General features: G+C 50.8%; 1 protein-coding gene across 1 annotated transcript; it reads left to right on the top strand.

Moving 5' to 3' along the window:
* Window positions 1–11: 11 nt before the first annotated feature.
* Window positions 12–27,911, top strand: LOC118631024 (interleukin 18 receptor accessory protein). The gene is given in 12 exon segments (XM_036263339.1): window positions 12–315; window positions 4,420–4,586; window positions 5,007–5,295; window positions 5,389–5,569; window positions 12,025–12,175; window positions 16,174–16,239; window positions 18,682–18,805; window positions 20,732–20,883; window positions 21,944–22,084; window positions 25,123–25,296; window positions 26,237–26,533; window positions 26,536–27,911. Coding segments are annotated over 11 exon segments (1,758 nt in total). The 5' UTR covers window positions 12–315; window positions 4,420–4,516; the 3' UTR covers window positions 26,649–27,911.

Below are 27,911 nucleotides of genomic sequence, written 5' to 3'. Positions count from 1 at the left end.
GAATCAGAGATGCTTCACCTTCCGGGCATTTCCCTCGCTGACAGAGGCCGGCTGCCCGATTTTCTTCAGTATGACCACGGGTTTGACAGTGTCAGTGGTCACTCACAAAATAGCAAAGGTTTTCTTTTGACTCCAGGTGTATTTCCACACTTGTAAGAGTTAAATTGCTTATGTCTTCAAGCTATCCCTCTGGCTAGAGAGATGGCAGACTCTGAAATGGATATGCTCACACCGTCAGGGAGAAGCTGGCAGTCGTGAGATGACTGGAAGATCCTTCCTCTTTTATTTTTTATGTCTCAAGAACAGGAAACAAAGGTAAGGCAATAGTACTTTTTTTCATAGATTTCCTATCCAGAAAATGTAAGCTGAGAAAATAGCGTAAGTTTCAGAATGAATTGCTAAGACAATTCCTTTTCATACGATATTTTGTAATAATAGATGTACTGTCTAACTAGCAAACTTTATATCTCTGTGTCTGGAGACTTTAGTTCACAAACAAACAAAACCGGTGGTGACCACTAACGTAGAGCTGTTGGCAGTGCTTTGAGAAGGCGGCCCGCGGAGCAGGGCCCGGGCTGCCAGGCCAGCGCTGCCCCCGCCAGCACCCCTCCCCCCCCCCCACGCATGGGCAGTGGGACTCCTAGTGCCCTGTATCCCCCCGCTCCTCCTCCCCACCACGCATGGCCAGTGGGACTCCTAGTGCCCCGTCATCCAGAGTTCGTTGCAGTTGTAGTCTTGACCATCTGAGGGGAACCTCCGCCTCTGACAAAAGAACCCAGCTCTCAGAAAGAACTACGAAAACGTTTTGAAGAAGAGACCCTTCGGACACTAGAAGTCACCCTGATGGACTCTCACCTCTTTCTGTGAGGCAACAGCACGTGGCGATGGGCCGGTCGGAGTCTTTGGGACATTCTCCATCTGTATATAAATCCCTCTCTCATCCTTCGCCATTAGTAATGGGGCCATTGTTGAAGCAATGTAAGTTTTGCTTGTCCATCAATGAAACAAAAGGCCAATAGCTATCATCTGGAGAGTGAATGAGAGAGCAGGAGTCCCCTGAGACAAAGTGACATCAGTGAGTAACACGAGCGATGAAGGTGGAGGTGCAGGTCTGAAGGGGTGAGGGTCGCTCTGGGGAAGGAGTTCCGATCAGGTGTGAGAGAGCCACATCACACAAGGTGTCACACATGCTGCCTGGGGACTGACTCTCAGGCAGTGGGGCTGGTGGAGCCACTGGCATGGAGGTGTCACCCTTGGGCTTGCTTTTAGAAAGACACCTCTGGAGGCTGGAGGCGGGAAGTCTATTCGTCAGGGGCTTTCGGGAGAAGGGAAGACAGCTGAGGGGCAGAGCGAATCGTGAGGCAGCTGCTCTGTCCTGCATTTACTTTGACCACAGTCCTTATGAGAAAGAGCCCCCAGTGACCCCGGGGACTGTCCCTGGCACTGAGCACTAGCAGCTTTCCTCAGGTCAGCAGCCGGGGAGACATGGTGCTTGGCTCCCCTGAGCAGACTGGTCTGGACACACCTGCCGCGTGCATGGCTCTGCCGCCTCCCGGCCGGGACCATGTCCCTGTGCCTTTCCGAGCTGTATCTCGTCCGCCTCCTCGGGGAACTCAGTCCCTGAACTCGCTCCCCCTCACTTGTGCTTGACCTGCTGCCTTGTCTCCTCGTCCCCTCACAGCGGCATCATGTCAAAACTCCCTTCAGCAACAAAGAAACAGGCACCACTATGCCTCCCTGCACAGTGTAGCTTCTGAAAGATGTGACTTGTCCCCACCCCCATTTGTCTCTTCCCCCATCACAGCGCAGCTCTCTCCTCTCACCCACCCTGTGCCCACTCTGACCCACTGGCAGCCAGGCCTGATGGACACTAGGTCTTGTTTGTCTGATTCCTCTGCAGCTTCTGACATCGACATCTACACTTTCCTTCAAACTCTCTTTGCGCCTAGTGTCAAGATGGTCTCCTCCTCCTCCTCCTCCTCTTCCTCCTCCTTCTTTTGGTCCCATTGGGTAAATTATTTTTAACTTTTTCTCGGCCCTGACCCACCCTTCCAGGCTGGTGTTCCTCAGGGAAGTGTACCTGCTCCCTCCTGGCGGCCTACAGACTTGCCTGGCTTACAGCCCCTCCCCCCAGACTCCTCTGAGTGCCACCTGCTGCCCTTGGACTGCTCCCATTGGATCCCCAAAGACACCTCAATCTCAATATTTCTGCTAGAGAAACATTAAGTATTGATAACTAATTTATAAATATTAAAGTTATTTCTGCCTCCTGCATCTGAAGATGTTGGAGACACAGTGAGTGAGTGTGTGTGTGTGTGTGTGTGTGTTGGAAACTGGTTGAAAATGAAGAGTTTTATAAGATGAGGAAAACCAAGTGTTTCTTTATGAGAAAAGAAGGAGATACCTGGAGGGAAAGGTTCTGGGAAGGTTGTGGGTAGAGGGGTCGGTCACAGGAATGACAGGGAGGCTGGGAGGAGCTGAGAAGCAAGACTGGCCCGATGGGGACAAAGAGAACAATTTTGTTGGCTTCCTAAGAATGAAGAATGTGAGGAGAAGACCTAAGGGCACGTTCAGAGTGGCCACACGAGAGCTAATGTAACTTATCCCCCCCATTCCTTCCTTTCTTTTCTCCCCTCTTTATTTGTTCTTCTCTGTGACCACTGCACTTGTTCCTTTATTTCATTTTCCTGGAATTATTAATTTTCATATTGTGTTGACAAAGACTCTCTCCTTGACCAAGTTCCAGTCAGGAGCTCTGAAGACCTCACCAGGCCTGGGGCTGGGCCTGGGCCCTCTTCTGTCCTTGGCCTGCCCAGCCCAGGGTCAGCAAAAGCTTCTGCTCAGTCAACCTCCATCCATGGTATTTGATCAGCTTTCTTTTCTCCCATCCTGTTTCTAAATAAACCCTAACTGTCTTCAGAAAGAACCCTGTTAGGTCAGTCTCGTGAGAATCCCCAGCCTTGAGGTCTGTCCCTCCTTGGTGAGTTCCCACCTCCTGCTCCTACCTGTTCCTTGGTGTAAATCCTCACCTGTCCTGTCGTACTCTGAGCTGAGCTCTCCTCCCCCTGCAGTGGTCTTGGCCAAAGTCTTCCTTGCAGTTTTAATCAGTGTCAAAATAGTTGTTTTTCTTTAACATTGTTTCCCACGGTGTGTCAGACCCTTGAAAACAGGGGCTCTACCATTTTTATTAATTGCCTAAAACAGTATGGAAGTGACTTAGCAGAAAATTTTAGCTAAGGTTCAGGGGTTAATTGCCTTATGTCTGTAACCCCAAGAATAATGCAGGTCATGTGTATGTCGGTGATAAACATTAGAACCCTCAGAGGCTCAGGCTAAATGTTGTACAGGAAAATTACTTTTATTTTTCTGCTCAAAATAAAATTAAATAATCATCGAATATCACCCACTGCTATGTTCTGAATGTTTGGATTTCCCCCAGCCTCCAAATGCACATGTTGAACCCTAACCCTCAGTGGTGACATCCTGGTGATGGGGTTAGGAGGTGGGGCCCCGTGGAGGTGTTTGATAACGAGGTGGAGTCTCCATGAGTGGGGTCTCTGATCGGTCACCACAAGGAGGCACAGGCTGTAAACCAGCTGAGGGTCTTCAGCAGAGCCCCTCATGCTGGTGCCTTGACTTTGGACTTCCTAGACTCTAGAACTATGAGAACTATTTCTGTAGTTCAAGAACAATCCTGTCTCTGATTACATATTCTGTTACAGCAGTATGGATAGACTAAGGCGCCCTCAAAGCACCCTTCTCACTCATCTTTTGTAAATAATTTGGAATCCCAGTGATCACCCTGTGAACCAGGGGACTAACCGCCAGGGACACAGGCTGGCTTCTTATTCTCTCTCTTTCTCGAGGTGACCTGCTCCCCTTTTAACATTTCAGAAATTGGTAGTAATGCCATCCGGTAACAACTTTTTCTTTTTTATTTGAGGCATGGAGAGTCAAGCATCCTCTATTCTCCAACAGTTTTACAAACTAGTAATATGCAGACAGTCTGAAACTTTATACACATGAGCTCTATTGCTAGTTTCTCTAAGTGTGGAGAACCGATCATTTATCATTCAACTTGGGTCATTTCTTTTCCAGAAAAACTTTCACTTAGTTCTTTCTAAATTACTCATGGAAACATGCGTACTGGTGAGAACAGGAGAAGAAGGGAATTCCGTGAGAAAACAGTCAAGAGACACTCCGCATGGTGCAAGGGCCGCGTGATACGCTGAGCTGCGATGTTCTCCCTCCCCCAGATGTGTAAGAAATGACACACACAGAGATTGCTCCACACCCTGGAGAGACTGCACACATGTGGACAAGTGTGGCTCATTTGGGGCCCTGCCCTTTCAAAGCTTCCTGTGTGACTTGCGTTTTGGTCACAGCTACAATTTCCTTGTCTCCCGTTATCATTTACAGAAATGAAGATGCTCTCGGGGCAGAGCTCTGAGTTCCAGTGACTCCACTCTGGCAGCGGGACACGTCCCTGCAAGGAGGACAGGACCCAGGGAGAGCCATGTCTTACTGGGGATGGATGTTTCTTTGGCTTGTCATAGGAGAGAGGAGTAAAGGATTTAATATTTCAGGTAGGGGTTTCCACATTCATGTCAACACTGATCTTGTGGTTGAAGTTTAAAGTGACAAATAATTTGATAAATCAGTAGCATGACATATTAACACAGAACACTCTCTTCTTACTGTTGAGATGAGTGTCAGAGGAGAGAGTATTGGGGTGAACAGCTTTCAGCTGATACCAAGCATTGACAGGGACCCCGTTACCACCGGAGGGTGTTGGCGGGCGGAACGGGCGGTGGCTCTGTCATCTGGAACAGGAGGCGCTGTGGCTACTGAGGCTGCTGGAGTCACCGAGAGGTGTTAGACCATGAACTCCCTCTTCCTACAGAGTGGGGACAGTGCCGTGGAAAGACACACCGCTGCTCTGTAAATATGAGGCAGATTCATCTTCTAATGCATTTCTGTGCTGCTTTGTTTGTTATGGTGTTCAGGTTGCTCCACCAAACGTTTTCTTTGGACGTATTCTGCAAAGGCTGAGGACGAGTTTGTCCTACTCTGTGACCTACCAGGGCCGAAGCAATCCCATGTCCCTGAACGCCTGCCCTGCAGTGGTATTAAGGACCTGTCTGATGTCCAGTGGTACCTACAACCCCAGAATGAAGATACATTACGAGAAATTACTAAAAACTATTCCCACATCCTTCTGAACAAGACTACCCTACGTTTTTTGACCGCAGAGATGAACAATGCTGGGTCATATATTTGTAGACCCAGGGCTAGGTATGTCCCAAATGCACCCTTATCTGAGAACACCCCCAGACCCTGTTATCTGGATGGGGGACCCGTGCTCACAGGCCCTGTTGACCCTCCTAGGAGCCCCAGCGATGAGGCCTGCTGTGTCAGGATGGACTTGGCCGTTGAGCCCAGGACGGACACCTGCGTGCACCCTGTGCCACGAACGCAATTCCTCACTCTTGGCACCACTGACTCGATTTACTGCCCCAGCCTCGGCTGCCACAGTGACGCGCAGAGTGCAGAGGTGACCTGGTACCGGGTAAGCATGACTTCCCAGTCTCACGTGAGAGCGTGGTCTTAGTGGTGCATCTCTGAGTAGACAGAAACGTGGGTTTGGGGGTCTGATGTCTAGTGCTTTCCAAAGGCTGGCCTTGTGCACAGAGAGGACCCTGCTTTCTGAAAGGGTCTCTGCCCTCCTGAGCCAGAGCCTGGTCCTACAACGACGGAAATCGTCCTTCCAACGGTAAGGGGAGAGCTCCTAACAGTCAAGTGACCCCTGTGAAGTAAGACACCGAGTACAGTCCTCAGGGCCGGGGCAGTGGGGAGCGGGGCATTGCTAGGGGGCAGCAGCAGGTGAAGGGGGGCTTCTGGAAGGCTAGGAGAGTAGAGAGCTTCCCAGGGGACACACCTGAGACATCTAAGGCAAACGCAGAGTGGCCCTGAGTGGCAGGTGAGACAGTGAGGACAGGGTACAATACTAAGAGAAAAAGGGAACCGGGGCCAGGAAAAGGCAGGTGTTGTAATGATTCTGCGTTATAAACCCATGTGAGCAAGCACAACTCACTCTGCACGTCGTCATCGTGTGCGTAGGGGCTCTGGTCTCACAGACACGCGGTGCTCCGCGAGCACGTCGGCGCGGCCCTGCCCCGCTGCCCGTGGAGCCGGGGACTGAATCTAAACGGCTCCCTCCACTTGCAGGAGCTGTGTAAGTCCAGTACTTTGCCTTAAAATTTATTTACAACTTTACATCTGGCTTCAAAATATGTCTGTTCGTTAATATAAAAAGATCATATTAAATGGCCACTGACTGAGGTCCAGCAGGCAGCGTGGGGGTGCACGCCAGGGTTCGGGGGCTGGGGGCACAGTGCCCGTGTGAGAGTGCGTCTTCTCGCTCCATCTCGAGCCTGGGGGCGACAGGGGGCTCCTGGTGTGTTTGTAGAAGTCACTGCTCAGGGACGAGTGAGATGCGCCAAGGCCGCACGTCTGTGTTTTGAGGTGACACTGAAGCTGTGCTGTCTTCAAACATGAACTTCGCACCTTCTGCCGCGAGGCTGGTGTGGAGAGTCAATGACTCTCGTCGTTTCCAGTTCTCTCTGACTTCCCTCGATCAAACGTATGTGTAATCTGGGTGACAGATGTCCTGCTATGTCAGGCCGGCTGTCCCAGCCCGTGGAGCAGGCTGCACCGTATTTCTGAGGAACATGCACACCCGGGGACGGACAGCTCACTTCCACCTCGCGGTGAGCACAGAGCGGTGGCCCCTGCACGCATTGCTCTGGCCAGCCGGGCCCCAGGGCTGCCTGGCATTTACAAAGGGAAGTTCCTTTCTTTCCTCTGGGCTTTGACCGCAAATGGCAGGATGTGTTCGCCAAGATAGGCATCTAAAAGCAGGCAAAGAATGGCTGCTGCGAAAATTGTACCTCCTGATGCAGATTTGGAAAGGCCACAGGTCAGGTTATGTTTCATGCATTGTGTGTGTGTGTGTGCGCATACATGCATTCCTGGGAACTCAGTGTATTCCTGAAAGTGATGACGTTAGTTGGGAAATAGTACCCGATGCTCCTTTCCTTCATGCAAACCCCAGGCAGTCAGCTGGGGGGTGACTCCCACCTAGGACATCTCAGAGCAGAGACACTGCGCCGGCTGGGAGGCTGCACACATGGCGTCACTGGTCCAGAAGGAACTGCTCACCAGGGATGCACCTGCTGGGCGTACAGAATGTTCAGCTGCAACCAATACACAGGCTGGAGTCTCGGAAAACCAAAATATTTTTTTTTCCAAAATGTTTTTAATAGACATGTCAAAAAATTTAGGCTTGGAGATTCTTGATTGAAATATTTAATGACTGAGAAGTTGGAATTGAAGTGAATCATTTATTATTTATTCTGATATTATTTTCTCTATATTTTCTTAATTAATGAAGACATAACCTTGGCATAAAGAGACTTCAGTGAGAGGGCATTTTATGTTCATTTGACCTGGGCTACATCGCCACAGAGGTCAGGAAGAGGGACTCTTCTTGAGTGGCCGTCAGTGAGGCCGTCTGCGGAGCGCCTCCCGCAGTGCCCGCCGCGCTCTGCCGGGGCTGCCGGGCCTCTCTGAGCTCTGTTCCGTGGAACTTCTCACCTAAACCTGCGCTTCTCTCATTTCCTTTTGGCCCAGTTCTCACTCACTGGTATGTGTTGGCATGCCGTGGCCTCGTTTCACAGAGAGCTGTCGCGGGGTGACACTGGCTGGGCCAGCGGTTCGTGTGTTTCCAAGCGGGAGGGAGCAGTGGGTTAGGTTTGATTTTTGAAAACCGTTTCCAAGGGTGACACATTGCCCACGAGATAGTGCTCATGGTTCACTGGCACACCCCTCCTAATCCTGCAAGTCTTCACTTCGGTCCAAGCCTATCCCCCACCTGCGGTCTAACCAGCACCGAAAACAGAGATGCTGCTGCCTTCCTGGTTGCGAACAGTCCGCCGTGCAGGCGTCTGGCGTTAGCTTAGGGGCAGCTCATCACAAGGCCGGTTCGCTCTGAACTGGCAGGTAGGTCTTTTTCACAAGAACTGCAATAGGATCAATTCAATTCTGTGCTAATAGAGTAGAATTTATAACCCATGTTTATGGCTTTAACTTTATTCCTGTTAAACTATAATTTTTTGGTGTCAGCTCATCATTTTACACGTCAAAGGTTGGCATTCTGGTGTGAAATGCAGCCTATGAACAATCACGCCCGCATCTGCGAGCAGCCTGGCGCGGAGGGCGGCCCCGCTGCCACCTCAGGGTCACCCTCTAGTTGCCGAGGGTCCGTCGCCCCGCTGGGCAAGGGTCAGTGGGCAGCACTTTGCTGCTGGACTAACTAGAGAAGGCACTCAAAGTGGAGTCACTCGGCCTACACGTGCCCACGTTGTCTAAGGGAAGTATTTTCTGAATGACTTGCGATAGGTATGACGTGTGCACGGCACTGGTCCAGCCTTGGGCCTCATCGCTTCCTGTGGAGGGAAGTGAGGTGACCAGCATGAGTGCTGGTGGTGAAAGCCAGCTGGCTGGCAGCCACCTGTTCTTTGAGGGGTCCTAGACCATCTGCTTAAAAGTTCATTCAGGGCTTTGGCTAGAGATTGACATTTAGCTCATCAGTCTATAATTTCCATGATGCACCTTTTTCCCATGATAAGTATTAGTGCCCTGGACGGTTTTGCTCAGTGGTTAGAGGCAGCTGGTGGACCAAAGAGTCACAGGTTTGATTCTGGTCAAGGGCACGTACCTCGGGTGTGGTTCCTTCCTGGCCCTGGTGGGGGTCATGCAGAAGGCAGCCAGTCCATGTGTCTTTCTCACATCGATGTTTCATCGATGTTTCTCTCTCTCTCTCTCCCTCCCTCCCACTCTGTCCAAAGATAAATGGGAAAATGTCCTCGGGTGAGGATTTAAAAAAAATAAGTATTAGCACAAAACTCATGCTCGTGTATAAATTAAATACTGCCGGTTGATTGCGGCGGGAGACTGCAGCCGCACGCGCAGGAAAGAGCACGTGGACTGTGGGAACAGGCAGGGCGCCCGCAGTGAGTAGCTCAGCCTGCGGAGCAGAGTTCCAGAAGGTGGAGTTAGGGTCAGACCCAGGACAGGCTGCAGGTTGGTGATGTGGTTTGTTGTCGGGTCTCTGTTGGTGTGTTTGAACTTTACAAGTGTAAGTCCTGATCCAGGGACCTCTCGGCGGGAACAGAAGGAAGATGGTTAAGCTGGAGACACTTTCAAGGAATAAGATAAAAGATGAACTGCTTTAACGAGATGGTGTGAAAGAGGTGACTATCACATTTTGAGACTTTAAGGTTCAAAGTAAATTCATAGCATTTACCAAGTCGGAGAAACTAGCGGCTGATTCAATTAGGAGTGAGAAGAAATGACACACTGAGCTGGGGACAAGGTGTCATTAAAACAGACGTGGAGACATCACGTCCACCAGAAGAAGGGACTAGAGATGCAGACCGCAGAGCCCGCCCAGAGCAGGGCGGTGCCCACACGCACGCAGGCCCCGTGCTGCCAGGGCAGGGGCTCCCGCTCACGCACAGGCTCCCGCTCACGCACAGGCTCCCGCTCACTCACAGGCTCCCTCTCACGCACAGGCTCCCGCTCACGCACAGGCTCCCGCTCATGCACAGGCTCCCGGTCACGCACAGGCTCCCTCTCACGCACAGGCTCCCGCTCACGCACAGGCTCCCGCTCACGCACAGGCTCCCTCTCACGCACAGCGTGCGCACATGCTCCTGCAGTGCGGCTGCGCACGGGACTCCAGCCACATTGCCCCTGCTCCTAGTACTTTGGGCTTTCTTTGCTTTGCTCTTCTCCTTGCTCCACACACCTTTAGAAGTCCTTTTAGCCCCGGCCGAGCAACTAGGTTGGAGTGTTGTTCTGTATCCCACAAATGTCGTGGGCTCCAGCCCTGGTAGGGAGCACGAGAGGCAACCGGTCAACTGATAGCTTGTTTCACCTTGGCTGTCCCACCACCTGACCTTGATTTACTTCCACCTGCACTCCCTCCCCCTCTGCTTGCCAACCTGCTGGAAATTCCTTCTTGAACCACGACAACCACATCAGAGACCTGGAGTGGGGGAATCCCTGACTCTTCAAGTCAGCAGGCAACGTGGTAGGGAAATTCCTCAGTAGGAACCTGAAACTCAAAATCAGAATAATTTAGATAAATTATTCTAGTTCAGTCCTCTCACTGACTAACTCTGTGTTATGGAGCAAAACACAAAGCCCAGAAGCTCATGTTTGTCATCTGTAAAATGGGAGACAGAAAGTATGCAAACCTAGCCAGAGAGGTCTGTGCATCACATGAAGTAATATACAAGAAAGAACTTTGTAATCCATATGGATACTAGGTTCTTATTGCTGTTATTTCTTTGTTACTGTTGTTTATCTCTTTTCTTTTAACTGCCACGGTGAGAGAGATGCCCCTGGTACTCTCCACTGGACCTTGGAAGGCCATGCGCCATGTGCCTTGTGTAAGCTAGGGGCCACTAGATTTCTAGCACGGTGATACTCATTCAACAAGTACTTAGCTCCTGCTACATCCCAGTTCCTAGTGATACAAAGGTGATTATGTAGTCTTTGCTTAAATCTGTAACAGCTTTCACACTTAGTTGCTATTTTGAAAAAATGTCTAATAATGTGACTCAGGCTTCAGAAGCTTTCATTCAGCGGTACATGCGCTCATTCACTCACACTCACAGAGAGCGTCCTGTCGCTGGCCTGCTGCTGCGGACGGGACCGAAGATCAAACACAGCTGCATGCAGCAGCCCCCTCGCCTGGCCTGACTTCCTGTGCTCACTTTGCTCAGTGTTCCTAAAACGACACTTCCCCTTAATTGCCTGGCTCTTGCCTGTCCCTGATGGGACCCGAGGGGCAGTCCTGCTTCAAATAAGCTGAATCAGACCCACAGGAGTGCATCCAACTCTGCTACTACACGAGGTCTGCCTCCTTGGACTGAGGGCTCGCTGAGAGAAAGGGTCTGTGTTTATTCCACTCCGTGTCTCCAGGACCAGGTCTTGGCACAAAGGCTGCTCTCAATGACTCCAGCAGGTGATGCCTAAGCACCAAGCACATCACTCCTACGCAAGGGGCACATGACGATGGAGCCTGCACTCACTATGCTGGGGTCTGCCGTGAGGCCTGGCGACTCCCCTTCCGGAGCTGCCCCTGGAGTGGGAGCTGGCGCTTGAGCAGCAGCCTGGATGCGACGGTGGCGGCACCGTGCAGTGCCTGGGTGGAGAGACGCGTGGCTATTCAGGGAACGGCAAGTGGGAGAGGGGCACTTGGGGAAATGAGTCCAGGAAGGAATGGCAAGATGCCATTGTAAAGAATTTTAGACTCTGTGCTAAGGGCCAGAGTGACACTGATACATTGTAAGAAAGGGAGGAAATGTTCATCATCTGTTAGTTACATGCAACTTCGCGTCTACTGTGAGTTAAATGATGGTTTTCCAGGCATCGGCTATTCTTTGTCATATTTGTGTGCTTAGTATTTTTAATTTAAATTTTATTATTTTATCAAAGTTACATTTATTTAAAGAGGAAGTTTTATATTAGCCCCCTATACAGAACATCTGCATCAATTTTCAGTCATATAAACACCTATGTTTTTAAATTTTATTTAGGTATTAGCTACTTAGAACATGATGAGTTTTCTATAATACTCTCAGGGGCCTGAGTCATTCTTTGGAAGAAAATACATTAAATATATCCTAGTGGGCTGATCAGGTTGGGTGCCCAGATCTCTGCACAAATGTAATTGCATTTAAAAATGCCTTTTATTTTATGAAAGAATTTTACAAATACAATTTTTGAACAGAATCTTTTCATAGCTTGGGAGTAGAATTGTTATGACCTTACCTCAGACTGATTGTCCCCTTCCCTGATTCAAATTTGTGAAGTGTTTTGAAAGATACAATTAATAGTAATAACAATTCTCTGGTTAAAGACATGTATTTGATTTTCTTGTTCTTGAATTAGAATGGACAACTAGTCTCTGAAAAAGGGAGCAACCCAATGCAGCTGGATGAAATCTATGACTTTCACGAGGGCACGTACATCTGCGACCACACTCGGTCAGATAACACAAGTGCATGGACCGTCAGGGCTGTTGTGCAAGTGAGAACCATCGGTGAGTGAAGTTTTGGTTTCAAGATTTCAGATTTGAGCCCAAATTACCCAATTAAAGTTATCTTTCTGTGGCTTAGTAATATTTTTCCTTTTCAGAAAACAATAAAAATAGACATGACTGTAGTCATATAAAGCCTTGAACAGCGACGAACATCAGTTTTCCCCTTGACCTTGATTCCGTTCTCCAGGGTAGGATCATATTCAAGTTGTCATGAGTTGGGTTTTCCATGCATTGACCTCTGTTGCTTGTTCTTTTTCATAATAAGTTAAAAAGACAATATTAATAATTCACACACAGAAATAACTGACACCCATGTTCCTGCCACCTGTTTTAATACTGTTAACATTTCCCACAGGCTTAAAAATCTCGCTTTTTCTTTAAAGAAACCAAACATTGCAGACACAGCTTGAGGCCGCCATCTCTTCCCTTTCCCTCTGTCCCCAGATGTGGTTTAGATTTATAGATTATATCTTTTCTATTTATGCCTTTTAAACATTTTTATGTATCCATTCATAAACTAGAATACTGTTCTATGTTATAAAATGTGACTTGTATTATCAGCACATGGTACCGTTTTGCCCGTTTACGCCTTCATCAGCAATGAATGCATTCCTAGCATTCCTAAATAATACTTGGGGTCTTCAGACTTCTTTTATTGGTGTCAAGTGGTATCTCTTTTATTTATATCAATTTACATTTCCTTGAATACTGATGAAGTTGAGTATCTTGTCATATGTTCATCAGCCCCTTGGGTTCATTCCTCTGAGATTTCTCTATTTCTTGGCCCAGTGTTTCCCTCGGGTCATTCTCACTAGATTCACAAGTGCCAGCATGAATAACTATAGCACGTAATTAACTTAAGCAAGGCCTATGTCAAAGCATAACCACATCTGTCCTTCATGTTTTATATTAAACAGCTACAGAATGGTTGACTTGTCTCTGAGAAATGGTAATCAGTCTTAGCTCCTCTTCTTTTATTGTGAAACACAGTCCACATGGGGCACCCTGAAGCCACGTCAAACAGTCCGGCCTGTTCCTGGCCCTTGCCTGTTCCACTGCCTGTGATCTCGGCAGCTTACATGTGTCCTAGCTTGTTCCTGGGTCCGAAGGTGGGCTGCAGGACCACTGCGCACCCGCTCCAGTGCTGGGCGGCTCCTCCCCTCAGGCAGGACCAGCTGCCCCCCAGCGCCCCGGCAGATCTGCCTGTCCGCTGCCCAAGGGCTCCTTGCAGCCCCGCGGCTTCTGTCAGTGAAACTCACGTCTTCTGTTCACTCATCCGTCGAGCACTTGTTCATTCTCGCACAGATGTGTGTGGAAAATCCAGTGTGTGCCAGGCACTGGGCTTGGTGCTAAGGATGTAAGAATGCGAAGCTTCCTCTGTTCCCCAGAACTTAGCCTCCTGTGGCAGACAGAGAGGAACAGGCTGCACAGCACAGTGTGACGAGTGGAGAGAACGTGGGGCCCACGGCCCCCAAGCCCCACCTGGGCATGCCTTACCAAAGTGGGACTGAGGGGTGGGACCCGATCAGCCAGCGAAGGGGACAGCTGCCACTGCAGGCAGAGGGCAGCACGGGTCCGTCGTGAGATCGGCCGGTGCCGTCAGGACGGGCAGGAGGTCAGCTGTGGTGAGTGTCCGAGAACAAGACGAACACCACACTGTCCCAGTGCGTGTGGAGTATCCGAGGAGCAATGGGGAGCCCCTGAGGGTCCTCAGCAGACGAGTGTCCTGAGCAGATTTGAGATGGGCACTGGCCACTGTGTGGAAAGTGGATGCGGGCGCGGGGACGGGGACGGAGGCCGCGGAGGCCGCTGCCCTCAAGCTGGAGTGGATGACGGGCAGCGGCAGAGGGAGGAGGGCAGCGGCGGGCTCGAGAGGTGTTCGGAAGGCGCACCCCAAAGGGTTGAAATTGAGAGTGAAGAAGAGGGAAGGGACGGGTCTAGGATGAGAGCTAGGTTTTGGTTTGTGATTCACTGATGGAGGGTAAGACGTGCCGCCGGAGTGGCTCAGGGGATGGAGCGTAGTCCATGGACTGAGACGTACCAGTTCAATTCCCAGCCCCCAGCAGGGGGCGTGCAGGAGGCAGCCAGTTGCCGTTTGTCTCTCACATTATGTTTTTATCTCTCTCTCAAAAAATCAATAAAAACATATTGAAGAAAGACGTATAGCACAGCCAACAGAGAGCCATGTAAGGCTCAGGCGGGCGAGCAGCAGGTGCCAGTCATGTCCTTGAAGGACGTCTCTGGCTGCTCTTTGAATGGGCTTAGCAGAGTTGATGAGAAATTGCTTTTTGATAAATAGAACATGATGATGAATTTTATCTGGAAGATAAAAGAAAGAGGGAAATGAAGAATGTTTAGTTTTCTGGCCTGGATAAGTTGGTAAGTGGTGGCACCATAATGAGGCAGAAGAGGCTGAACCAGAAGAAGGTCTGAGCAGTCAGCTAAGTGCAGGTGGAGGGTTATAGTTGTTTGCATGAAAACGACACAGTGACGAATCACGCAGATCACAAGAACGAGCTCTGTGTTTCAAATACAACTCTCACCCTGCTGTCGTCCACACCGCGTTCGGCGGGAAGGGCGGTTAGTCACGCAGCTCGTGATGACACGGGCGGTCTGGAGAGGTTGGGGCTGGACGTGGACATGTGCTGTGTAAACAGAACACGCAGAGCGAAGGCCCGGGCCGCCTGCCCGGGAGTGAGTGCAGGGAGGAGAGCATCCACAGGGAGGCCTCGGCAGGCCAGCGCTCGGAGAGGAGATGGAGGCCGGCATGGGGACCGAGGAACCTGTCTTAGGGCACAGTGACGAAAGAAGGACGGAGGGATGTAGCGCCTCAGTCGAGAGCTCTGAGAACTGGTCATGGGATCTGGGAAGGCAGGGGCTGTTGTTTGCCTCAGCAGGTGCGTATCAGCGGAAGGTGGGGATGAGAACAGCAGAGATGGTGACATAGGAGAGAGATTGTTTCGGGACCAGGACCCTGTGTGGGCACATGCATAGAGGGTGAACTGCACTGCCCGGAGAGAGCGAACAGGCCCTGGGACAGGAGTGGTGTCACTCGGGGCCAGAGGGGAAGGCCCACAGCACATGAGAAGTTGGAGGAGAGCTGAGGTCAGCGAGAGCACAGAGCCATCAGCCGGGAGAGGGCGGGGTTCCAGAGAGGCTGTGGCCCGGGCTGCTGGGAAGCCGAGCAGATGAAGCCGCAGGTGCGCCCAGCGGACTCCTGAGCAAGGCGGTCTGGGGGCTGGGCCAAGGCGGTCCAGTGCCCTTCTGGGCAGCAGGCAGGCTCCGCGGAGCTGAGGGCACGGAGGGCACAAGCACATGGTACTCTTTCAGGAATTTGGCTGAGATGGAAGGAGAATGAGTGAGAGAGAGAGGAAACGAGAGGAAGGCCCGAGGTGGGGGACCGGCAGGAGGAGGCCGCACCGGGTCAGCGAGCTGTCCGGAGCAAGGGGGCTGCGTTCCTTCACGGGAGACGCAGCCGCTCCTCCAGGAGGACTCACAGTGGAGAGCATTTGAAAATGTGTGGCAGAAAGTTGAGAAATCAATGACTAGTGAAGGGCTGGCCTTAATTTTATTTTGAAACAAACTATGAATTTAAGGGTGGAGGGGTGGTCTCCAGCCTGGCCGACTTGGGCCTTTTCTCGGGTGGGTTCTCCTAGTGTCGGTTTGCTCAGCCAGGGGCACCAGCAGCTTGTGGAAGATGGGGTGGGGGCTCGGGTCTGCAATGGCTGAGCGGGGCTGGCATGTAAGAAAATGCACCCAGGCAAATATGGATTTATCAAAAACTGATGTTTTGCTAGCACCCGTAACCTGATGCACAGTCATTTTGGAAGCTTGCTTTCCTCATGGAAGCCTGACTTTCTGGCCTTACAGACTAGGAACAGAATTCAGAGAGGCAGCTCCCAAATGCTTAGATCTAGGTGTGGCCAAGCATGCGGATGTTTAGCAAGCAGGCGCTCTGACTTCCCAATGCAAGTACTGACTTTGTTCTCATCTGCTAGTGAAAAACACCACGCTCCAGCCCGACATTCTCAGACCCGACAAGGACACGCTGGAGGCAGAGCTTGGTAAGGTGGGCTGCTTCCACCCCTGGTGACACAGTGATGCCGGGAGCAAGTCTAACTGAGTGTGCTGTTAGGAAAAAGAATCGGATTCAAGTCCAATAGGATTGGGTGTGGATCTCAACTCAGCCACTGACTGGAGCTGTGACCTTATACAGTCACTTACCATTTAAGTCTCAATTTTTAAATCTGTAAATAGGCAAAATAAAACAGACCTCACAAGGTTACAGTAAGAAATATAGAATAATATATGTTAGATGGCTGGTGCATTTGACATGATCATTCTTTCTTACTCACCTCAGGAACAGGTGGTTATGTATACTAGGTCTATAGGCTTAGTTAAGTCCATAAATTTAACCAATTTATCAAGTTGAGTAGTATTAACCTTAAAAAATATGGTAGTTGGCCCTGGCCGGTTTTGCTCAGTGGTTAGAGCATTGGCCTGAGGTCCAGAGAGACCCGGGTTTGGTTCCCACTGAGGGCACGTACCTCGGTTGCAGTTTGTCCCCGGCCTCGTTGGGTCATGCAGGTGGCAGCCGCTTGATATGTCCCTTTCATGTCGATGTTTCTCTCTCTCTCTCTCCCTCCCACTCTATCTGAACAAAAAATGGAAAAATGTCTTCGGGAGAGGATAAAAAAAAAATGGTAGTTGGTCTGGTCTTTAAGATAATTATAAGAGAATGCTCAAATCCCTGCTCAATTAATGCATTTTCCAAAGTAGTGTCTTCTTTTGGGTAGAAGGCATGATTTTCCTATGGTCCCCTTTCATTTTGTCAAATTCAATAACACCTGTATCTTACCAAAAAGTCAAATAAGAGCTGTGTTATTTAAAACCAACTACTGGTTGCTTCAATAAAATGTGTTTTTTTAAATACAAATATTTCTAATGATAGAAATGTAAAAGTAGATACTGTACTATGGTGAAAGACCGCTAGGTGGCGGTATCAGTACATTCTGTTTATAGGAGTATCAATATGAGCAACAACACAGAATAGAAGAAGGAAAGAAGAAGAAAAATATTTACTTAAAAAAAAAACCAACAACAAAGTTGCATATGGTGTCAGGAAATTTTACTAATTTAATTTTTTTTCTTTATTGATTTTAAAGAGAGAGAAAAGGAGAGGGAGAGAGAAATATCGATGAGAGAGAACATCTATTGGCTGCCTCCTGCACACCCCCCACTGGGGATTGTCCCACAACCTGGGCATGTGCTCTGACCAGGAATCGAACCAGCGACCTCTTGATGCATGGGTCAACCACTGAGCAACACTGGCCGGGAATTATAACAGGAAATTTTAAGGTAGTACTAGGAGAGAGACATTATTAAGGTGCAAAGATGAGTTTTCAGATGGGGTCCCTAGCAGTTACATGGTTACAATACTAAGTTTGAGGCAGAGCATATCTGGATACTTCTTAGGAAAAAACAGAGAGACAGTAGCTAGTGTGATAAAATGCACATTCATGGTGCATAGTCCAAAAAGCACCTAAATATCTAAATAATTTCTTCTGTAAACTACATGCTATAGTAAGCTCATGACTTTTTACTTAATATGCAAATATTGGTTAGAAAACTGTCCATTATTGACATACTTCAACAGAACTACTGGAGGACTGAACTGGTTACTGAAACTTTGCATTTTCCTTGTGTATATCTTTAAGCTACTTTGGAACCCTTAGTGCTCTGCCCAGGCCAGCCTTCATTTTAAAACATATAGTCACAAGAAACTCACCCTTTGCGGCAGCGTGGATAGACTGGGAGAGTATTGTGCTAAGTGAAATAAACCAGTCAGAGAAAGACAAATACTACATGATCTTGCCTATATGTGGAATCTAATGAACAAAATAAACTGATGAATAAAATAGAACCAGAAGCATAGAAACATGGAACAGACTAGCAGAGGTCAGAGGGAAGAGGGGAATGGTGCTGTATAAAATAAGGTGAAGAGAGTAGCCAAAGAACATTTCTGCATAGCCCGTGGACATAGACAACAGTTTGTTGAAAGCCAGGGGGTGAGTGGTGGAGGCTGGATGGAGGGGAGAACAAGGGGAGGTGGAATGAGGGACATCTGTAATAGTGTCAATAATTTAAAAAATAGATAAGTAAAATTTTAAACTAAATGAATATGAAATTTGGTTCTGATAATGCCATTTTGAAAAATATATTTTCAAAATATCTATACATGTTTATAATACAGAACTTAGAACTGACAAAAACATACTTTCATACATAGAAGAACACAGTCTCCTGGTTGAGATGAAAGGGTTGCCTTGGAGACTAGCATGCCTGGCTTCCGAAGGAGAGACAGGCAGACACCCGGTTGTCTCCGGCACACCTGCTTCACTCGCAAGCCTGCGCCCGGGCTGTCTTCATTCGGGTGGAGTCTCCTGCTGCTCGGGCCGTGTTCTCACCGGCTTCCTTCCTGCTTTCTGCGGCCCCTTCGTTTTCAGGAAAGCCTTTGACTATTCACTGCAAAGCACGATTTGGCTTCGAAAAGGACTTTAAACCGGTGATAAGATGGTACAGCAAAGATTCTGACCAGAAGTTGGAAATCCTAACAGCGGAGGGGAGAAGGTAAGAGGATGTGAGAGGATGATATTCTTCGCAACCCACAGTAAATGCTCGCCCCTTTGGAAACCCCTAAACTGTACACACAGAGGTGAACACACAGATGCGCGCACACACACACACACACACACACACACACACACAGGATTGATGGTGTAGCCACGAGCACCAACTAGTGGTGAAAATAAAAGTACAAAGTGTGCCCTGGCCAGTGTGGCTCCATGGTTAGTGTCCCTGTGCACCGAAGGGTCACAAGTTCGATTCCTGCTTTCAATTCCTGCCAAGGGCATGTACCGTACCTGGGTTGCAGGTTTGACCTCCAATCGTGAGTGTGGGAGGCAACCAATGATGTGTCTCTCATATCAGTGTCTTCTCTCCCCTTCTTCCCTCCCTTCCACTCACTAGAAAAATCAGTGGAAAAATATCCTTGGGTGAGGATTAACAATAACAAAAATGTACAAAAGTACAGGTTAATTTTAAACTTGGAGGCCAGATGCAATTTCAGACAAGGCCATAAAATGAAATATTTAAGTTGCTTTATTTTTTAATTTTTTTATTAAAAATTTTTTTCTTTATTGATTTTTAGAGAGAGGAAGGGAGAGAGAGAGAGATAGAAACACCAATGAGACAGAACATCGATTGGCTGCCTCCTGCCTGCCCCCCACTGGGGATGGGGCCCACAACCTAGGCATGTGCCGTGACTGGGAACCGAACTGGCGACCTCCTGGTGCAGGGGCTGACACTCAACCACTGAGCCACACCAGTCAGGAGAAATATATCAGTTGCTTTACAGCTTAACTTATAGGGACAGTTTGCTGTGGCTTCTCCAAGCACCAGGAGCAGGGAGAGCCGCACACAGCTGGGCAGCTGCCCCACCCCCGCCCACTCCCCGCCTCCCACTGCCAGCGGCCAGAGTACCCAAACTCCAGAGATATCAACAGTCCAGAAAACATGAAATGAGGAGATGGTGCAAAAACAAGGGACCTGTACAAAGACGATGTGCAATGAGGAATGGTTGAAGCGATGCACCCTGGGGAAGGAGATGCAGTCAGAGATCTGTCTTGAATTGCTGGGACGCTGTGAAGTTTTATGAAAAACTAGACTTATTTGTTGATATCAAGAGCACAGAACCCAGATTAATCACCAAAATTTACTGGGAAGACAATTTGGCTCAATAAAATGGAAAACTCTAGCCATTTGGATCTATCCAGCTCCTCAGAGAGCTGAGCAGGGGTCCCTGGAGGGCTGAGGGCTTGATGCAGTTGCTAACGGTCTAGTCCCTCCTCTAAGATCTGTTCCAAAGTAATAGTCTGTGGATTGAGCACCCTTCTGATTTTTAAAACATTTCAATGAACAAATATAATTTTGAAAGTATACAACACTATAAAAAGAAAGGACAGATTTGGGGAACAGTAATACAATTTAGCAAGAACTTCTAAAACAAGGAAAGTCATTGGGTGCCCTATTAGGTTGATATTGCATCCAAGTTCAAAGTAGTCGAGTATGACAAAGAGCGTGCGTTTTGACTTTGGTTTGAATTTGTTTTCCACCTGTCGGCAATGCGACCCCAGTGAGCCCCAACAATGTCATGTATAATCCACCTTGCAGGTCCCTGTAGGAGTGGGCACAGGATAGGGGATGTGCCCATCCCAGTCTCTGGCAGGTAAGAGGCATTCTGGGAGGAAGAGTTGGTATTGTAGTCTCCACGCAATACAGCCTAAAACATCATGCACGCAAAAATATTCCTTAATGTGAAGACAGACTAGAGATTGTGAATAAATGCCACGACGCCCACTTCCTGGAGGGGCAGGGGCACAGTCCCGGGATCAGCTGCCACGTCCGGTAGTGTGACCCTGCTCACGTTTGTGCCTGGTCCTCACTGCTGGCGTCGGGTTCCCACTGTTGGCTGTGTGGTCCTTCCTCCTTCCCTAGTGTACAAGACACCGTCGAGAACAAAGACATTGAGTGTGTTCTCCACTTGAAGGAAGTGACTCGGAGTGATCTTCACAAGACGTTCATCTGCTTTGCCCAGAATTCCATTGGGAACACGACTCGGTCCATCCACCTGAAGGAAAAGAAAGGAGGTAAGCCTGGAGCATTGCTGCAGACTGCAATCCAAGTTGTGACTAAATGCCACAGCACCCCATCCCCGGGTAGGGCAGAGGGCACAGCCCAGGGTCAGTCCAGGATTTATCTGCGGGTGAGGAATGTTCCTCAGTGATAGTGATCATGGTGATAGCAATTAATATTTACTACTAGACAGAGTTCTGTGCACTTTGCTGTATTAACTCAGTTAATACCTTGACCAAGGCCACACGACTGTTAAGTTTCCTGTGAGAGGGTCTTCTTAACCAATATTGTGTGTATCAGGGCTATATCGGAAAAGCCTATCATTCATTCATCACATGAACACCTATGTAGGCTCTATGCAGAAGGTATTGTGCTAGGACCTAGGTCCCTCTTCCATATTCTTTTCCTGGCTTCTGAATCCAGAAAATGTGATGGTCAGGAACTGAAGGGTGGAGGCGAGAAAAGGTGATTTTGCTCAGTGTCCAGAAGGGTACGTGTATATCACAGATCATACCCTCTGAGGCTGGAGTGGACAGCCCTAGTAAGAAATAGCACTAAATTCTTTTGAGAAGATGTTCAGAGATGAAGTTGCTATAATTCATTCATTCCATTAATAAATGATTCTGGAACAGAGATTGTGAATCCCACGAGGCTTAAATAAGACAAGCTGTGCCTGGTCCCTGGGGGGCCTCTGAAAGGTGTGTCTCCTGTGTCAGGTGCCGTGCAGGGGCGAGAGCCTTGGGAAGTTCAGACTTAGTGGGGCAATCATACATGAAGATAAGGCACAGTACAAATGAGAGGGATGCAGAGGTGTTGTGTGGAAGTTTATGGGGAAATGAGTGAAAATGGCTTTGACCGGTTTCCCAGGCCGCCCTGACCAGGAGCTGCCCATCCCCCAGGTTCTGTCCAGGTCAGTTAGGATAGTTCCCTCAAGGTGTGACCACGCATTCCCTATTGGACAGCAGCACGTCCAGTAGCGGATACAGATGGGCGCACAGGGCTGGGGGGCTCTGGGCAGCCCCGCGCCGGCCGGCCGGGCGCTGGCTCGTTTGCTCACGCTGCTGGTCTCCCCAGTGCTGTTCCTCTACGTCCTGCTGGGCACCGTCGCGACGCTCGTGGGCATGCTGGCGGCGGGCGCTGCCCTCTTCACCTACCGGACCGAGATAGCGCTGCTGTGCCGCGCCTGCAGGAGGAGCAAGGACGAGGCGCTGGGCGGTAAGGGCAGGGCGGGCACGCTTCCTCAGGCTGACCCGCAGAGCCGCTCCGGAAACGCTGGGCCCTGGCGGGTCGGGTGGTGCTTCCCAGGCCAGACCGTGTCCTGATGGCGCCCTCCTGCGAGGGCTGGGAGCGGGAGAGGAAGTCGGCGCGAAGCTGCGTGGGGAATGACTGAACCCCTCCGTGGCCAGCGCCCCTCTGCCGGAGGAGGGGGCCGGTTTTATCACAGTGCATGCTGTAGGGCTCGACGCAGCCTCAGCCTTAGAGTAGCGTCTGGGGCACAGGGAACACTCCGCGCTGGCCTTGTCTCGGGGGCACCAAGTGCCAGCCGGCCGTGCACCGGGTCCTGAATCGTCCCGCAATCCCAGGGCTCAGAAGGAGTCGCGCCCAAACTGAACTGCTGGGCAATGTCAGCGCTGGGGCCCTGGCGCCGGCCGCGGCCCAGAGACGGTAACGATCGCGTGGTCAGCGGGCTCCATAAAGTGAGGGGCTGGGAGTGGATGGGAAGGTCCCCGAGAGGGTGACGTCCTGTAAGGTGCAGGTACTATACTATTAGTGAAGGGTCTGTCCGTGTCCCCACGAGACGGAAAAATAACATGGATGAATGTTTGCTTCTTCAGAGTAGAAGAGCTGCTCCTGTGACTGTCTAGTCCTGAAGTCCCCTGAGGTTAGAACCTTGCAGTTTTAGCAAATGATTCTGTTGCCTGGAAAGAGCTCCCGCCCTTTGGCCGACTGCGGGGCTCATTCCTTCCCTGGCAGGGCCCTGGCGCAGTGCTGCTCCGCCCCGGGTTCGGGGAGGGCTGCAGGCCTCTGGGAATCCGAGTCAAAACACACGCTGTCACGCCTTCCTGAGACCATTCACTGAGAATATGCACCAGAAATCCTTAAGCCAGGAGTGTTTTTAAGATTTATTTAAAATAAAAGTTAGCCTTTTTTAATTAAGCCGATATCTCATCAGGTCTCAATTGTTTCCCTGGACAACGTCATCTTTTACTAAAATGCTGATTATCCTAACATCCCAGCGCCTGCGAAGCCAGCCGACTGAGAGCTGGAAGTGTGCCCTGGGCGGGCACGTCACAGAGCGGGCCACGTCACAGCGCCGGCACACGTCACAGAGCCGGCACACGTCACAGAGCCGGCACATGTCACAGAGCGGGCACACGTCACAGGGCGGGTACATGTCACAGAGCCGGCACATGTTACAGAGCGGGCACACGTCACAGAGCGGGCCACGTCACAGCGCGGGCACATGTCACAGAGCCGGCACACGTCACAGAGCCGGCACACGTCACAGACGGGCCACGTCACAGCGCGGGCACACGTCACAGAGCGGGCCCACGTCACAGAGTGGGCCCACGTCACAGCGCGGGCACACGTCACAGAGCGGGTACACGTCACAGCGCGGGCACACGTCACAGCGCGGGCACACGTCACAGAGCGGGCACAGGTCACAGAGCGGGCACAGGTCACTGCGCGGACACACGTCACAGAGCGGGCACACGTCACAGCGCGGGCACACGTCACAGCGCGGGCACACGTCACAGAGCGGGTACACGTCACAGAGCGGGCACACGTCACAGCGCGGGCACACGTCACAGAGCGGGCACACGTCACAGCGCGAGCACACGTCACAGAGCGGGTACACGTCACAGAGCGGGCACACGTCACAGAGCGGGCACAGGTCACAGCGCGGGCACACGTCACAGAGCGGGCACACGTCACAGCGCGGGCACACGTCACAGCGCGGGCACACGTCACAGAGCGGGCACAGGTCACAGAGCGGGCACAAGCAGAGGGGCCGGCGGGTCCCCGCCACAGTGACTCAGCGCCTCGCTGCCCAACCCCATGCTGCGCAGCAGAACCATTCCCTGCGCTGTTAGTGGCAAATACACAGAAGTTTGGAGACAGAAACTGTCAGCATTTTGGAGGACCTAACAGGTTGTCCAGTTCTTCCACTATATTTTATTACCAAGGAAATACTTTCAGATTACAGAAAAATCCTAGTTTGCTGGACTTTCCCATGGATGCGGAGGGAACCGAGGCCACGGTGCGTGTTCCGTACCCACACTGCACAGCGCTCACCCGCGAGCCACACCGTGGGCGGCCCTCGTTCCCCCCGGGCCACGAGAGCTTCACCGGGGCTCTGGGCACGGCCTGGTGCCCTGGTCGGGGCTGCAGACCTCCACTCCCTCTCCCTGTGCTATTCCTGGACTGCCGTCCACTAGGCCCCTCTCAGGGCCACGTGGAACAAGTGTACTTCTGGGTCGCACCAGCAGCTGGCGCTGTTACTGCTTGTGAGGATATCATCCACCAGGCAGATGGCCAGAGGGCTGCAACGAGCTGATGCAGGAGATTTTCCACCACTTCCAGTTTGTTCCTTAGCCGTCCCAGGAATCAATGTGCATTTGTGATCCTTCAGCAGAGGCAGAGACCTAACGATATCCCAAAGCAAGTTCCATCCGATGGAGTCCCATTAGAGAGGAGGGGAGAGCATATTTGTCCTGTGCCTGCTATGTGCCAGACACCAAGCTTTTCACATGCAGTGTCTCACGCTGCCTGCTGGGGAGCTGTCATGGTGTCCTTTACCCCTGGGACCCCAGTAGAGGTAGGTGGACCATCAGCTTCTCCGGCACAGGTGCCAGTCTTAGCAGACTTAAACACTGCATGTTGGGCTTCGGTGGAGCAGACTCTTCCTTGATGTGTAACTAATGAGATGGCAACTGCAGATCCCAGGAGAGCTGGAGGAACCCCTGAGGGCCTGTGATTTAACCGTAGGGGCCCGGCAGTTTAATCTGCGCAGGACGCGGCAGGGAGCGGCCTCGTGGAACTGGACTCTGATTCTGGGTCAACAACCAACACCACTCAGCAGTGCGACTTGGAAATGGACTCAGTTGCTGAGTTTGATTTTTTAAATCAATTCAGTAGTGATCCCAAGTCTTCATTATTAGCTGTTGACTATGTTTCAAGCATATGTAGGTGTACTGCACCAGTCACAAAATCTGTGAACGGCTTACATTTTGATTATTCCTCTTCTTCAGGTGGAAAGGAATTCGATGCTTTCATTTCCTACGCAAAGTGGGGCTCTTTCGAGAGTGAGACTGCTTCACCTGTGAGTGAGGAGGACCTTGCCCTGAACCTGTTCCCGGAGGTTTTGGAAAACAAATATGGATACACCTTGTGTTTGCTCGAAAGAGACGTGTCCCCAGGAGGAGGTAGGTCCTGCGTGGCCAGAGCAAATCCAGAACAGAGGGGCGGGCAAAGGGAGGGCTGCCAAGCTCTCCTCTCGTCCTTACTGCTGAGATGTACATCTCTGGCAGGGTTCATGGACTTAGAACACGTTGGGCAGCAACACAGAAAAACATGCGTTGCAGAGACATGTCCCATCATCTAAAAACCCATCCTCGCCCGGCCGGCGTGGCGCAGTGGCTGAGCGTCGACCCTGCACTAAGAGGTTGCTGGTTTGATTCCCGGTCAGGGCACCTGCCCAGGTTATGGGCCCGGTCCCCAGCAAGGAGCATGCAGGAGGCAGCCAATCGATGTTCTCTCTTATTGATGTTTCTATCTCTCTGTCCCTCTTCTTTCCTCTCTCTCTCTCAAGTCAATTTAAAAAAAATCCATCCTCAGAAGAGAAAGATAATATCAGGCCATAGGGAGGCCTCTAGAGCAAAGATGTCTCTCCTGGCTCCTCAGCAGGGAGTCATCTGTCCTTCCAAAGGGTGTCCCTCTGCTGTCTGGTGCTGGCCGGCAACACACCTCAGCACTGGGAGGAGCAGGCCCCTGAGCCAGCCCCAGCCGGCCCTGTATTAGACGTGCAGACCTCCTCCTGTCCTGCTGACCCTCTGCCTCCTCGACCTCAGACACCCTGCCAAGGGTCCTGGAACCTTCATGGCCCTCCGCTACCCCTGGCTGTTCCAACAAGCTTTGCTCCTAGAGGGGCTGTCCTCTGAGGAGAGAGAACTATAAAGCTGAGTCACTAGACATTAGAGCGTCTCTTCCACTGTCGACAAAGTGGACGAGCGAGTGTGACGCAGTCCACCCGGCTCCCTCCCCTCACATGACGGGTCCATTGCAAGGAACCCTCGGGTGGATCAGGGTTGTTTCCACTCAGGGTTTTAAAGCAACAGCTGCAATTAATTAATGCTTTATTCCCAGTGTACACAGAAGACATTGTGCGCATTCTTAAGAAAAGTAGAAGAGGAATATTTATCTTAAGCCCCAGCTACGTCAATGGGCCCAGTGTCTTCGAGCTCCAAGCCGCAGTGAACCTTGCCTTGCAGGACCGAACTCTGAAACTCATTTTAGTTCAGTTCCGTTCCTTCCAAGAGCCAGAATCTCTGCCTCATTTGGTGATGAAAGCGCTCCGGGCTCTGCCCACAGTCACCTGGAGAGGCTTGAGGTCGGTGCCCCCCAGTTCCAGGTTCTGGGCTCAGATACGCTACCACATGCCTGTGAAAACTCGGAAGGATTCACGTGGAACCATCTCAAAGTTACCTCGAGAACATTCTTACTGGAAAGACTCAGTAAAACAGAAACCACTGGGAGGAGCTCCCAGCCCAGGGAATGAGCACAGGAGCCCCGAACTTCCCTGCAGTTCTGGCGAGCTGACATGGTGACAGACAGAACACAGCACGGTCACTGACCTGAAGTGGAAGGGGTTCTGCCAGCCCTGGGCGGGCGCGGCAGGCCTGGTCCAACCCTGAGCTGTGGCTAGGGCTCCGCTCCTGGCCTCACAGAGGGAGATGGAGCTCTCTGAGACCCCCACACTCAGCACACAGCCCCCGAGGTTCCTTAGGGTCAGCACACAGCCCCCGAGATTCCTTAGGGTCAGCACACAGCTCCCTGAGATTCCTTAGGGTCAGCACACAGCTCCCTGAGATTCCTTAGGGTCAGCACACAGCTCCCTGAGATTCCTTAGGGTCAGCACACAGCTCCCTGAGATTCCTTAGGGTCAGCACACAGCTCCCGAGATTCCTTAGGGTCAGCACACAGCCCCCGAGATTCCTTAGGGTCAGCACACAGCTCCCGAGATTCCTTAGGGTCAGCACACAGCTCCCGAGACTCCTTAGGGTCAGCACACAGCTCCCGAGATTCCTTAGGGTCAAGCACACAGCTCCCTGAGATTCCTTAGGGTCAGCACACAGCTCCCTGAGATTCCTTAGGGTCAGCACACAGCTCCCGAGATTCCTTAGGGTCAGCACACAGCTCCCGAGACTCTTAGGGTCAGCACACAGCTCCCGAGACTCCTTAGGGTCAGCACACAGCTCCCTGAGATTCCTTAGGGTCAGCACACAGCTCCCGAGATTCCTTAGGGTCAGCACACAGCTCCCGAGATTCCTTAGGGTCAGCACACAGCTCCCGAGATTCCTTGGGGTCAGTACACAGCTCCCTGAGATTCCTTAGGGTCAGCACATAGCTCCCTGAGATTCCTTGGGGTCAGTACACAGCTCCCTGAGATTCCTTAGGTCAACAGAATCGGCAGATGTGTCCACTTTTACTTTGTGGCCATGGACGCTTAGGTCTACTATGATATAAATGTATATACATTTACAATAAAATAAATATTGTTTTATCAGAAACAAGTGGTGTAAACATTACTAAAAGCTTCTCTATAAAGAAGATCAGTGTTTGATCTTCTAACTGGATCAGAGGGCAAGTTGGCGAGGCAGACCAGGGAAGAAGGAGCAGGGATGGCCACGGCCAGGCCTCACGTGTCCTTGTGGGAAGTGACCCTCTGGGCAGACAAACTGGGCTGCTGCAGCCCTGTGCCAGGGCTGGGGAGCAGAGCAGGAATATTGTCAACTTCTCCTTGTCCCCTGGGTCTTTGTGC

Source organism: Molossus molossus, unplaced genomic scaffold, assembly GCF_014108415.1.
Source record: "Molossus molossus isolate mMolMol1 unplaced genomic scaffold, mMolMol1.p scaffold_m16_p_15, whole genome shotgun sequence".
Classification (NCBI taxonomy): Eukaryota; Metazoa; Chordata; class Mammalia; order Chiroptera; family Molossidae; genus Molossus; species Molossus molossus.
Note: the sequence above shows the minus strand (reverse complement) of the source record. Positions and strands in the feature narration are given on the sequence as shown.